We start from the raw sequence: 14,764 nt of genomic DNA on the forward strand, positions 1-14,764 counted from the left end.
AAGGTCTTCATCTGTCTGTCTTGCTTTGCTTGAGTGCCTGCTGGCTGCAAGGCATGAGGTGCTGTGAGGCACCTAACCAGGGAGATACCTTCCTCAGGGTGACCAAACTCCAGAGTGTGAGTCACAAGACTGTGGGGCATGCCAAGTGCCACCTGGGGAGAACCCACCAGGAAGTTCCCGTTTCTTATAAAGGGATGGGTGAATCCATGCACTGCTCAGACATCACTTTCTCCCTCAAGTGACAGGCCATATCTATTTCCCTGGGCCAGGAATGACTTACCCTTTTCAGTGAAGGCAGGATTCAGCCTCCTGACTCATCTACACATTGAACAGCTCTTCCCTGCCCCACCAATTCGAAGCAGCTTTGGCTCACACCCTCAGTCTATTTCCTGTGGCAGTCCAGGCCCTTCCCAAGACTTCTGCAAACCCCTGGGTGTTGGGAGTGTCTCATCTTCCGCCTCTGTTGTCTTCATGCTGTACCATGTTGCTTGATACTGAAAATTAGCTTCTTGGTCCATTTTCCCCAACACTCCTACTCACCCAACACATCTGTGAGAGTCCAGACTTTGAAGATTTGGAAGCTGGTGATAAAGCCTCTATGTCACAAAGACTTATGTAACTCCAAAGCAATGGTTGGCTATTCCTATTCAACTGTGTTCTTTAGCACCTGTGGTAGCTAGACTCACTGCAAAGTAGGCACTGAGACAATTTTTAATGCAGGAAGTTGTGGGTGTTTTTTTCGGGGGGTGGCAGAGCGGTGAGCTCATGGTACAGTAGCAATCACTTGTAAATTTTCCAGGCTGCCATTCTACAGCACCAAACTTTATGCATTAATGTATAGTTGACTCTGAAAATGCTTATCATTTTGGGTTTTTCCTTACACAAACTTGAAATCTTTCTTCTAAGTAAAACAATCCTAAAGCGAACCCTCCGGCTATTGTCAATTGCAAAACAGCAGGATTGAGAATGGGGGGGCAGGTGGGGATACAAGTTCAAAGACTTTGGGCAATGCTTGTGTTGCAGCCCCACGCCTGCTTCACTGTCCCTAGTGCCTCCTGTTGACTCTTTGCTCATGGTTTTTTCTTCCCCGCTTCTTAGAGACCAGTATGTGTCGTTGATTTCCACTAAGACTGACAGGGAGGGCAGTACCTAAAGAAAATCCAAAGGCCAACTATGCCCAGGACCCCAGGAAAACACTTGTCAGAGCCAGTAAAGCAAGGGTGAGCCAAGAAATGCCCAGAGGGGAGACTCTTAGCCCCCAGCCCAGCCTGCTGCCCCACTGATGAAACTACATCCCAGAAGCACAGTAGAGGGGGAGTGACTTAGAAAATGCTGCCTGGACTGAAAAAACCAACACCCCAGGAATGCCTGCACAGTACAGTGTACCCCAGCAAGGGATGGAGTGAGCAGCCTTTTGTACCCTCCTGCCAGGGGCTCCCCAACCTTTCCTCGAAGCTTTCTTCCCTGAATTCCCCCGGGCGTCCTTGCTCTAAATAGACTCTCCTTGGCTTCTGCTGAGACATGGCTTTGAATTCTTTCATGGCCTTCGTCAAGGACCAAGGAACCCCCAAGCCCAGCTTGAACTCCAAAATCTGGAAACAAGACTATGCCTGAATTGTAGTAAATCGAACTTTTCCTAGCTGGAGGCAATAGGCATTATTTTGAAACAATTAAGCATGTTTATGATAAAATCATAATAAATGAGCACAGCTGTTTGTATATTATTTCGAACTCTCTCCAGTCTGTTGGATGCTGAAAACCCTAAATACCCCCGGCAGCACTGGTTAAGCAGGCAGTTGCGTTTGCTGCTGTCCTCTTTGAGTTGGGGCCTCACTAGTTTTCAGCTTGACAAATTAGAAAAAGAAAGTGAGTGTGCAAGCCGACCCTTCCCACTCCAGCCTGGGAGTAACCTGTCACACCTGGGCTCCCAGCTCGCCCGACCTTAGGAAGGAGGCAGGCGCCCTCTGACTTATGGGGTCAGGATATCGGCAAAGGAAGAAGCCGAACGAATGTTACTTGGTTGTTTTTTTTTTTAAGTTATATTTTATTTTATTTTTTAAAATAAATTTTATTTTTATATTCCCCATACAATTGCAACCCCCTTATTTTGACCCCAATCCCTCCCCTCCCCGCCCCCCCACCCCCCATAGAGTGTCTCTGGTTCATAGTTGTTTGTTGATTTTGATTTTCACTTTCTTATAGTTATTCATTTTCCTGGTCCCTTATTTAGGTTTTCTAGATTCCTGCTATGAGTGAGACCATCTGGTATTTTTCTTTTTCTTTCTGGCTTATTTCGCTGAGCATGATCCCTTCCAGCGCCATCCATGTTGCTGCAAATTGCATGTGTTTATCTTTTTTGAATGCTGAGTAATATTCCATGGTATATATGTACCACATCTTCTTGATCCAGTCATCTATTTTTGGGCATTTGGGTTGTTTCCACAGCTTAGCTATTGTAAACAGTGCTGCTATAAACATAGGGGTGCAGGTGCCCTTTTGAATTAATGTTTCTGTGTCCTTTGGGTAAATACCTAGGAGTGGAATTGCTGGATCATATGGGTATTCTTGATAAAGTGGGGTGAGTCAGAGTCACAGCTGTCCTTCCTTCTGTCCCTCTGGGTGTGAGAGGCACAAGTAGCAAAAGGAACAGCCACAGGCAGTCTGGGTGGAATCAGTACAGGAAAATGGGGGTGTGTTAGCAGGGCAAGAAAGTCAACATGTGAGCTTGGTTGCTGTGACTGAGTGTATATAATTTGGCTCTGAGTTTCCAGGAAACCAAATCAAAAAAGAGAAAGGATACAATTTCTGGTTCTTGTTCCAAGAACGTAAGTGTTGCTGGTCCCTCGGGGAAGCAGAGTCTCTCACAGTGTTTCATAGAACGTTGGAAGTGAAGTCACATCTTCGACGACAGTTGTGCGGGGCGTGGGGCAGGCGTGGCTGTGAGAATAGTGGCTTCCTTGGAGAGCCCGAGCAGTCCTGTGCTGAACGACACTGTGGCGCACCCAGAGGATTGACAGTCTGTTCGATTTAATTAGAATTAAATGTTTGCATCTCATTTTTTTTTTTTAAGTAAAAATAGGTGATCCTTGAAGTAGGGATAAGAGCAAAACTGAAGGCAGATTTTGATTTGAATTCTCTGAGGAACAGATGACAGGGGTGTCCTTGGCTGATGTGCTGAGTGTGTTCCCCTCTGCCATGCATTCGTTAACTAGCAGGGGTTTTTGACTTTGAATTTTATGGTTAACTCCTAGAAAAGAACAAGCACTACTGTAGATGCTCTAAGGAAAGCAGGACACAGGGGAACAACCACCCATCACTCGCTGCAGCGCCTCCTCAGACCTGGGTAGGCGGCTCTGCTAGCTTGGCCTGGCCAGGGCCACGCGGTCGGACCTTCTCCATAATAGCCGGGAAGGCCTTCATATCACGGAACAGGAGGGTTTTGTGTTTGTTTGTTTTTTAACTCAGAACTGTCTAAAATTGCCTCGAGGATTTGTTGAGTATCACCAACAATTATGAATATAAAAACAAATTCTCATGGCTAGATGGAAGGACGAGAGGTAGCGAGCATGATCAACTCCCACCCCGTCCCTTAGAAATGGGGGTTACTCTTAGAGTCTGCCTCTTCTGGTCTAGAATTTTTCTCCTCTTGGTAGGATCCACCTTCTGGACTGGAGTGGTCTGTTCTTCCGATCAGGGCTCGTCCCCTTTGCAGAAGTCACTTCTGTTTGCCCTGGAGGAGTCTCAAGAGTCAATTTCAGCGCCCTCGACCTTGGCTGGTTCCTGGAAGGCACACACTGTCAGTCCTGCAGTCTGCGCCCTGCTTTCTGCCCTCTGCCTGGCCCGTTGCTGTAGCGTCCAGGCTCCTGGTCTGGGCGATGACTCCACCTACCATGGTATAAAGAAAAACATTAAAATTCCTTGGAACACACGCTTTCCCATTGTGTCTTGGGAAAAACCAAAGCCACACAGTTGGGCTCTGGAGCTGTTACTTAGATCATTGTTTAGAGTCTTTTGCATTGCCATCAAAGTTAACCTGGAGGTGCCACTGCCAGGAGGCTGGACGCCGAGTGCCCCCTGCGAGACACACAAACCCTTCCCACCCCTGCCCGCAGTGGCATGACCTGCTCTCATTATGCACAGCTCCCAAACAATGAAGCTTCATTACCCGCACCCCAATGACACCAACACTCTGTAGACTAGGATATTTGGGTACAAAATGTGTTCTAATTTTGTTCTTCCCAATGATATCACCTGCTGGAGCACAAGAGGCGGTCGGTGCGTACATTAAGTGAGGCGGTGAACCTTTTGCATGACGGACTGTAAACGTTTCTAGAGAAAACACCCCTCAAGTTCAGAAATGTGAGGGAAGAGCAGATGTGATGATAAGATCTCCTTATTGCATTTTGTCCATAAAGGAAAATTCTGTGATAAGCCGACAGAACTCTTAGTCTGCTTCGTGGCTGACTCCTCCCTACAAAGATCAGGTGCTCCACGGATAACTGAAGGATGAGTGAATGGACAGATGGACTACAAGGGCATTTGGGTTCTCCTTCATTGTACCCTTGAGTCTCCAAAGGGTTACTCAGAGATCAGTAATTCAGGTCCTGGGCTCCCCTAGATGGGTTGTGATTTAGATGTAAGGAAAATGGGCTTTAAAGGGGCAGTTTTCAGATACCAGTGGTTTGTTTCTCTGGGGACACTGCTGGGCTGCCGTGAGGAGCTGGGTTCTCACGAGGCTCCATGTGAAGTGTTCATAGGAGACAGCGAGGCTTAACAACAAATTCTCAAAACTGCACGGGGCCGGATCCTGTGGGCACATCCGCTGGGGAACACTTGGGCCCTTCTAAAGATTTTTCCTTGTAACTTCTGCATTGTATGTGACAAGTATGCTTTCTAACTTCAAGGGAAAAGCAGTCTCAGAGGCTGTGACGTGCACGCCTTTTGAGTGGCAGCAGCAGCGGAATGTGTTTCCTGGCTGCTTCTGAGCATCAATAGATAGACCTACAGCGTGCATCTGTGCAGAAAGAGAGGCAAAGACAGCAGTACAGCAACATAATGGGGCATCTCCCTTTGCATCATCCCAACTGGCTCTAAAATAATGTTTTGCTGTGGTCGATACCCCCCAATGGCGGTCTGTAAATACACAGCCCCCCAGCCTCTGCATCGCATGCCTCCTTTCTCATCCTGTGGTCAGGAGAGAATGAAGGACCCACCAGCTCTGTTCACTGTTTCCCCCTCTCATGAACTCCTCTGGGATGAGAGGGGACTCCAGGAACTCCTCTCCTTTGTTTAAATGCAGCCAGAAGCCCATCAGCCTAGGAGATTTGGAAGCCACAGCTTTTGCACCTCCCTTTCCTCCTGCACTTTCTCTATTTGTTCAGTAAGGGCCTGAGTAAACGCAACAAAGAATGCAGACTCATGTTGTTCTCCGTGCTGCTGACTGACTGGTGGCTGGTGAGTCACAGTGGGGAAATGGATGATCGTCAAGACTGGCTAGCCACAGTGCGTGCAGAGGCAGCTGGTGTTTGACCTCGGAGGGCACCCCTGGATGGCACCGGAAGGGGTACCATTGCAGAGTATGGTTCTCGCCAGCGCTTGCTGGATGCAAATCAGGATGGCCTAGTGATAAACATCCTGAAGAAGGTGGCGATTTAGCAAAAGTTGTCAATCACTGGCTACTCTTTGTAAGAGTTACTGGCTGAATCCACGGAAGCCCGCAAAGGCTAGAGATACTTTGAATTCATTTTTTGCTTGAAGGAGCTGGTGGGCTTAACCGATCTTAGGAAAATACTAGAGCCTATTGCCAGGTAGGTGCAGAAAAGCTCAGAAAAGAACCAGGTCACAGTCACCCAAGAAGCTAAGAGCTTTGCCCATAACATTCTCAGCTTCCAAGAGAAGTCACCTAAAGCCAACATGGGGGGATGTGTGGGACGAGGGCACCCTGGGGTGGCGAGGAGCATGGCTCTGGGAGCCAGGGAGCCCAGGTCCAAGCTGACTCAATGCCACTGAACAGTTCTATGACCTGGAGCAAGTCGCTTTAGCTCTTTGAGATTTCGTGTGATCTTCCCTGAGAGATGGATGACAAGGCTTGTTTCCCAAGGTTGAAATAACTAGAAAACACATATGACATGATTAGCACAGTGCCTGGGACTTGGGAAAGTGATAATTGTGTCATTTTTATGTCCCCAGCCCACCATGACTGCCTCCTCTGCCCTTTCAATGTCACATCCTAGATCGTGACCAAACAGGCTGGCTGGGAATGTACAAGCCCCAGACTGTGAAGATGATAACAGTTCTCATGCCTTAGAGACTGTCCAGCATCTTCCTAGCTAGTGGGCCCTAATATTTAGCCTGGGGGGCAAGCAACATGGCTGTGAGCCCACTTTAGAGGGAGCAACTGGCAAGGCTAAAATAGGGTCAGCAGAGTCTTGGGTCCAGAAGAGCAGGTTTGGAGCTGAGGCAACAGCTCCAGTAGACACAGCCCACCAGCCCACTGCCCACCAAAGGCCCTCTTGTAATAGGCCGTGTGTGTGTGTGTGTGTGTGTGTGTGCGTGCGCGCGCGTGTGTGTGTCCATGCACCCATTCAGTTGTCTGGGACCGGCCTCTCCAAGCGCTGTATTCATGTGCCTTTAAATCATTGATACAAAGATATAAAAATGTTTATGGCTCCAATGCGTATGTAAAGAGAACTCTCAAAAAACTCTGTTTTCTGTGCACCGGGTAGACAGTAGTTCTGCGGTCAATATAAACATATACTTTAAACAGCCCAATATCTTAGAAAAGGAAAGAAACATTATGCCACTCTGATTTTTCTACTCAAGTAGAACTTTTTAATGCAAATGAAAGCATGAATCAAGCATCAAAGCAGCCTAATTGCTAATCATCCTATTTTTTAATGATCTCTAAGTAGAGCAAAATTTAAAGTGAATACAAGCGTATTAGAGACTTGTCTCATAGAGGCTTAATTTGTAGCTGTCACTCAGAAAGCTAACCCTGCATGTCCCCCCGCCCCCCAGGCCTTGGAGGAACACATCATTTTACTCATTACTTTATTCTTAAATGCAAACACGCTTCCTAGGAGCAGACACAGAGGGTAGATTCAGCATCTTCATCAAGTGGCAAGGTCGTTAAGACCTGCATTTCTCTGCATGTTTTTAAAGAACAAGCATGTGTGTGTGTGTTTCTCTCTGTGTGTGCTCTATCTATGTGTGTCTGTGTGTATATCTGTGTGTGCCTATGTGAGTACATGTCTGTGTGTGTGTTCACTGGTATCTTTGTATGTCTCCATCCTCAGGCAGACACAGGGAGTAAAGGTGCAAATATATCCGCACCAAACATGGACTTAGAACAGAGAGGTGGAAAGTGCCCCCCTCTACTTCACGTCATGAATTTTTGAAGTTAACAGTGTGCTTCCTCTGATTTGCAAGGACTGATGACAAAGAAATCATCCCACAGAAAGCATAAAATATAAAATCTTCCTGGGCCTATAGATACTTCAGCCACCTTAACTTTGCTGAAATGAGAACATTTCAGTGGGTGTGGTGAGACAGTAGGAACTTTCAAATGATTTCGTGCCAAAGGAAGTTTTGATGATCTAAAATCTGGACTGAAAGTCCTGCCTTTAAGTAATAATTCCTGTTTCTTTTCATTCAGCATAGAATATAATGGGGTGAAGCCTCCATCCTACCACCCGCAATTTGTGGGCACCCTCAGGACTGAGCCTAAGGCCAGCAGTTGCCACTTAAATCTAGGACAGTGTCAGAAATGCCAGGTGTTCCATGAACCAAGGACACAGTGGAGGAGCGTGTGATAGACGTCATCACTAAATATTGGAGATGGAGCAAATAAAATATGATTTCAAGATAAGAGTTCCTGCAAGAATAGAAAAAAATAAGCACAGGTTTGAATGTAACATTTGTGTGGTCCTGGAGCTGCTGAGGCCTGGCCTGGATCTGATGGGGGAAGCTGTAGTGACAGACAAAGCCAGCTCATTACTGTGGTCACCTTGTCACATTTGCAGGGGGGACTTCTGGCTCTAACAAGGGTCACTCACAGTCCTCACCCCTGATGGCTGGTGCTCCTGCCTGATGTTTCTGGTAGCTTTGTCAGCTGAGTCCAGCTGAGTCTCAAAGTGAGTGCAGAACAGCAACAGCAGCATCCCCCTGGATGTCCACTAGAAAGAGGACCTCAGCCCCATCCCAGAGCTACAGAATTGTAAGTGTAATGCCCATATGAAGGCAATGGTGGGCACCAGAGATCAGAGATCCAGGGAAAAGGAAAGAAGGAGCGGGGGAGAGAGAGAGAGAGGGGCAGCCTGGAATTGATGGAGGTCCATTTTCTATTACTCTTATCAGATTTAAACTCATACTGTAGAAAACTAAATTTAGTAATTCAGTAGTGGGTTCTGGTATGGGGAAAGACGCCTCCGAGTTTGGATCTGAGCCCCTAAAAGCATCAGAATTTCTCTGTCAAAAGCTAAAACATGGCTTTAAATGCTTTTTAGAGTTTTGGTATTCAAAGTGAAATGCATAGCTCCAGTAAGCATTTCTCAAATAAGTGCATACAAATTACTTGGGGTCTTGTCATGTTCAGATTCTGACTAGTAGGCCTGGCATGGCTCTAAGGTTCTAATAGACTCCGAGACCCCGGGGCCGTGATTTGAGCGGTGAGGTTTGAGTCGTGCATCCTTCTGACGGCCGTGGCTCCTTTGCTCTAAGATTTTCTGATCCTGCTGAGTGCTGAAGTCAAGAGGCTCCGGCTCACCATCAATGACTGTATAAAATGGAGCTAGCAAACCCATGTTGACAGTCCACTGAGGGCAGAATCTTTGGCTCTTACATAGGCTGAAACTTCAAAGATGACTTCACCCCACCCTTGCCCTCTGCCCCCCCGCCCCATGAGCCTGCAGTTCCCATCCCACCCATGCCGCTGGACCTGGGAAGTGCTGCAGCATAAGGGTCTCTTGCAAATATTTTCAAGCAGGTAGAAGTAGCAAAAAAAAAAATTGCTCAAAACCACTGGCAGCCCTCACCCTGATTGGGGTGCGGGGGAGGGGGTGTCTTCTCTTTTGACTTAAGAGAGGAGACAATTAATAAACCCAGTGTTTATAGGTGAAAGGTTTCAAGGGGATTCCCTCCTGTCCTGCTGCATCCCTAAGACCAGCAGGAAGTCACAGCTCTAGCTTGACTTGTCTGCACCTGTCAAGCACAGGTACCAGCTTCAGCTATTGTTTTGCACCTTTACCAGAAAATGAGGGACTGAGTCCCCTGTCTCCTCTGGTTTTCCTAAGGCCTGAACCACACTGGCCTTCCCAACCTCTCACGATCGTTCTCTGTCACCTCCCTCCCTCTCTCCGTGAGGGCTGCCACACTCTCGGTAGGTGTGCTGTGATAAACCCATCTGTAGTCATCAAAAGACAGGTTTCATAAAGGCAATGTGTGAACATGCTCAAGAGAGGTGACAAAAATCATCATCTTTTATTTATGGAGAAATATTTTAATTTGGACACAAAATGATACAAATCAAATGTAACTCTGCCTCAGGAGTCAGGAGTAAAGGAGGGTGTTCTGGTTTAATGCATCTGCTCTCTTCTGTCCTTTGTTATTTTCGTAGCTCTGTTTGAAAATCCAAATGGTTCTCTGTCATTGAGGATTCGGCCAGTAAATTTCATACCCAGTAGGTAATGCTATAATTTATTGCCCAAACTGGGACACCTCCGACTCCTGGGCTGGGGCTCCTGTATCGGCTGAGCACTGGGTGAGTGTGGCAGGTTAACCAAGACAAGGCCACTTGAATTACAGGCAATTTGTGGTAGGAAACTCAGGAACACTCTGGCACTGGGAGGTAAAAATGTCCAAGAAAAACTGTACCAAACAGAATTCAACAGGTGAACAAGAATTTATTCAAGACTACTGTAATGGGAGTGAGCTTGAACTCAGCTCTGAATTCAGTAGAGGCTACTGGGGATCTATAGCCAATGGGCCACTGGAGGGGGTCAGTGGCTGGAAAATTGCAATGAGGAACTGGGTTAGGTATCAAGGGTGGGGGGATTCTTGCTGAGTGGGGCTCAGTAGGCCCAGGACAGCAGAAGAGGACAGTTCTAGGGGAGGAAGACTCAGAGGAGCCTGCTGAAAGTCTGGTCACGGAGGGAACCCAGACTCACATAATGAAAGGCTTTTAAAATTGACTCTTCTCCAAGGAAACCCACATTTTCCAATAAGAACTCACTCATCCTTGCGCTGAGAAATTCTTCCAAACATGTTTGTGTTCTACCGCTTTCTTTTGTGGTTTCTTTTCATTTTCCTCTATGAATCCAGTTGTTCTTGTTGTGTTTGATGAGGAAATCGATTTCATCTTCTGATCTTTGCTTCTCCTTCAGCAAAACCAGGGTGAAATTGACTTTTGAAAAATGAAAAATGTGGTTTGAATTGATGAAGGCGAGCACAGTTGTAACTCAGCCAACGACTTCATCAAGTGGTCCGAGCTTTGTGGCCCGCCGTTTGGTGTGCTGTAGAAGGCAGGAGGAAAAGCAAGGCAAGCTATGTATTTTATATTTATTCCACGCACCTGCCGATCCCAGTGGGGGCCCACTGTAGGATCCACTGTAGCCCCGTGCTCAGCACTGGACAAGCCGCTTCCCCTTCCTGCTATCAGTTTCCTTTGTCAGCTGAAGGTGTTCAATTAGATGAACTCTTTGGTAACTTACAGAGCTTTTCAGCAAAGCCCTGTCATCCTATCCCTCTCTAGATTGTATTTTCTTATTATAAAATCTCCATCTTGAAACCATTAAAAAAAATCAGACATGAGTGATGGTAAATCAATCTGAAACTAATGACTTGGTGCAGCCCTCTGTCTGAAAAGCTGTTTTCCACGCTTGTTGATGTTTTGTAGCTTAGAATATTATAAATCCAGGAGATGCGTACTAGAATGTCACAGTCCCTTTATAAGTAGAAGTGGGCGTGGGTTTGGGAAGGGATAAAACAACCTGAAATGTGCTTCAGCAGAACGAATACTTCAGGCAGGGGAAATAGTGATGAACAGCACGCAGGGAAAATGAATCAGCTTTGGAATCCAAAAGGATAAATATCAACAACTCTGAGCAAAAAATGCAAGAAAAAAAAAAAGAAATGTCATGTCATGTGAAGAATAAAGAGCAGGATTAATTTATGAGAGATACATGCTTGCATATATAGTAAAAGGATTTTAAAAATGCTTGGTGATGGTAAAACACCAGAGTCAAAATCTGGGGATGAGGAAGAGGCATTATGATTTGGGAGCGGAGTTTACGGAGCTGCTTCTGTATTTGCGTGCGTGTCTGTCATGGCGATACCCTTTGCACTGTTTAGAATATCTTAAAATATTTGATGACACCCTTGTGATGAGGTGAAAGGTAATAGAGAGACATTGTGTGCTTAGGAACAGTCTCAGGAAGTTGCTGGAATGTTTCAGTGGCCAAGGCTGATGTACATCTACAATCTCGCCGCCTGTCCCACGTTTACAATACACCACACCCAGAAAGCTTGCCATAAACACGTTCTGAAAAACTACAGTCTCCTGAGTTGTAACTACCCATGTTCGTGATTACTATTAAATAATTTTAACTCAGGCTGATTCTGAGGAAATTTTATAAAAACATGTATGGATAGTGAGGTGTAAAGTTGTGATCGGATGCCAGAATGATAAATGGACAGTCTATTCTGCAAGTAAGTCCCAGCGCAGCTCTGAGCTTTCGGGTGGCCCCGGGCAAGAGGGAGACCCAGTGAGTTCCAGAAATCAGTTCAGTAAAAAAGCTGAGTTTTTCCTGGTTCTAAAACTTGGGGAAGAATTAATTACAAGGATCCTTATGTAAAGAACGCTGAAGCATTTTGAGCAGTGTTTCTGCTGATTTGCTCTCGCTGGTGGCTCCTCTCTGTTAGCAAATCATGCAGCACAGTGTGCGTACAGGGCTCACGTCAGGCCAGCCCTTCAGGGCTTCCCCTGGCACCCACAACTGAGTCAGGAGTCTGCAAGGCCCCTGCCTCTGCCCAAGCTTCACCTCCTGTCATTCTCCTCTGAATTAGACCCCAGCCACCCACCCTAGTCTTCTTTTCTCCATACAGAGGACTCACAGAGCCCCTGGGCATTTCCTCTTCCCTCCCTTGGGGATGCTCTTCTCCCCAGCCCTGGCAGAAATTGGGTTTTAACAGTCAGGCCTGCATTCCAATGTCATCCCTACTCCCACCCCTCCTTCATCACCTTAGCAAAAGTAGCCTCCCTCCTCCAGAGCCACCCCAGGCCCCAGGCAAGGGGGGTGAGAAGGGGAGGGAGGAAAAAAGAAGAGGGGGGAGGAGAAGAAAGAAGAGGAGAAAGGAGCAGGAGGAAGGTAAAAAGGGAAGAGGAAGAGAGGAGACTATTAATTGGATGATGCTTCCCACCAGCAGTACTGTCTGAGCTGACACACCCGGGCGCAAACTGAAGCCAAGAGAGCAAGAGCAAGAGTGTGCCTATGTTCAATTTTAAGCTAAGCAAGGCCACTTAAATCCACCCCTAGTTCTTAGGCGGCCTCCCATTTAGGAAGTCAGGTTCACGGCACAGTGGGGTTTGTAATCCACAGCCCCCTGAACTCTCCCTGGCGTGCAGACTGAGGTGGAGGCCATTCAGAACATCACTCACTGGCTCAGAATTTGCTCCTTGCTGCTCTTCTGACAATTTTTATGTGACATTCTGATCTAAGCAGACATAACCCTTTCCTTTAGAGCCCTAAGAGATAATTAAAGGCACACAGAGCAGTCAACAGTTGATGAGCAAATACAGAGAAGTAATAACATACAGTGTTTGGAAATAAAAAGTAACCATGAAAAGAGGTCAGTAAAGGAATTTGGAAGATAAGTGATTGAGGCAGGGGAGAGAAGTGCTCCTTTATTCTTGAATGAATTTGTTCAACTGGAAATGTAGCCAAACACATGTTGGAGATTTGCTCCAGGCAGCTGAGATTTTACAAAAACCTGGAGAAGCTTCTGCCAACTGCCCTGATTCTGGGTGGGATGGTGACCCAGGCCAGGTGGTACACAGGGCCCCCCAAACTGTTGAGGGATGCATGCTTTAGAAGGGGTCCAGCCATCAGCTGTACAGAGGCAAACACTCAGTGTAAAAGATTTTTAATAGAATTGGTGTGTGTGTGTGTGTGTGTGTGTGTGTGGAAAGAGAGAGAGAAAAGAATTTCAAATATCAGCTTCCCAATAAAACTCCAAAAATTACTCATTCCCTCATGGGCAAATGCCAACCAAATAGGCTTGGCCTGAAGGGAGCCCACTGAGGCCCAAAAATGTGCTATGAGATTCAGAGACAACCACTCAAAAGACTCAATGTTGCAGGAAGGAACATAAAATCCATCGTTAATAAAAATTCCTTGTGCTTGTTAGCACCAAATGATCACTGAGACAGCAGTATTAATGGGAAAATGCATTGCACCATTCTATTCCTGCAGTGACTCATACATATTTGATGTGCAGGGATTTCTTACATTCTATAAAATCATTTTCTAGGTTCCCTTAAACTATGCCTGGAGAATAATCTATGTGTTCTCTTAATGCTTTCTGCTAAGCTAGATTTTCATGATTATTTCGCCAGAATTTATTTAACTCCTGCTGTGCCTCTGGCTTTCTTGTGGCATTTTCTTGTTTTCAAGTTCTGAAAGAGAAGATATTGAAGTAGCGTCTTAGGTAAAGGTAGAACTGTCACCAGGTCAGAACCTCTATCACTAGTTCTGGGTTCAGCCACTCACTGCCACATTAGACATCTGACAAGGGGCTAGTTCCAAGATGTATAAAGAACTCATATGATTCAACAAATGGAAAGTAAATAAGCCATTCAAAAGGTGTCTGGAAGAGCTAAATAGACACTTCTCCAGGCAAGACCTACAAAGGACCAACAGGCAGAAGACAAAATGCTCATCGTCACGTGTCAGGGAAATGCAAATCTGCACCACAGCCAGATGCCTCCTCACACCTATGGAAATGGCCCACATCAAAAAGACCAGACACAACAAGTGCTGGTGAGGGTGTGCAGGAAAAAAGAAACCCAACAGGTGAAAAAAATGAAAATAGAACGATAAATTAGAAGTATTTGATGAATATTGTTGAACGGCCAAGGTGGAGATGGCCCATCTTTTTTCCCCCTTCAACTTTTTTTAAAATCTCAGGGTTACAATGGCATTTGTGTGATTAACAATTTAAAAATACATTTTCTTGCAGATCAGCTGTGCAGAAGCTGGGTGCAGGCGTCTTTGAGGAGGTCTATAATTACCTCAAGAGAGCAAGGCGGCAGAACGCCAGTGAAGCAGAGATCCGCGAGTCTCTGGAAAAAGTGGTGCCCCGTGCCAGCGACTGCTTCGAAGTGGACCAGCTCCTCTACTTTGAGGAGCAGTTGCTGATCACAGTGGGCGAAGGGCCCCCCTTTCAGAGCCATCACACTGCAGCTATCAAAACCAAACCGGTTCAAGGGGAAGTTTCTGTGAAAAACCATTGAACACATAAGCTGGGCCCTGTCGTGGGGAAGGGCGCTTAGCTGGAGCCACCGTCTTCCTTCCTTTCGGTTGCTTGTCAAAAGGGAGGCTGTGTTGGAGCACAGGAGACGTGCCTGCTAGGCCCGGAGGCCTGGGCAGTGAGTGCTGTCCCGGCTGTGCCATGAGCTAAGCTCGTGGATCAAGCTGGGCCTCCTGGGAAGCACCCCAGCATCGGGCCACGCTTGGCCACAAGAAGCCGGCTGCTCTCTGCCATCTCCATG

General features: G+C 46.6%; 1 protein-coding gene across 1 annotated transcript in view; it reads left to right on the forward strand.

Moving 5' to 3' along the window:
* Positions 1–14,495, forward strand: part of NEK11 (NIMA related kinase 11) — a gene marked incomplete at both ends in the record, with an annotated part of 143,220 nt that extends 128,725 nt beyond the window's left edge. Inside the window, 2 exon segments of the mRNA XM_084247818.1 lie at positions 14,233–14,452; positions 14,454–14,495. Of these exon segments, the coding sequence (XP_084103944.1) occupies positions 14,233–14,452; positions 14,454–14,495 (262 nt within the window).
* Positions 14,496–14,764: the final 269 nt, after the last annotated feature.

This window comes from Talpa europaea (assembly GCF_964194135.1).
Source record: "Talpa europaea genome assembly, chromosome: 11".
Taxonomy (NCBI): Eukaryota; Metazoa; Chordata; class Mammalia; order Eulipotyphla; family Talpidae; genus Talpa; species Talpa europaea.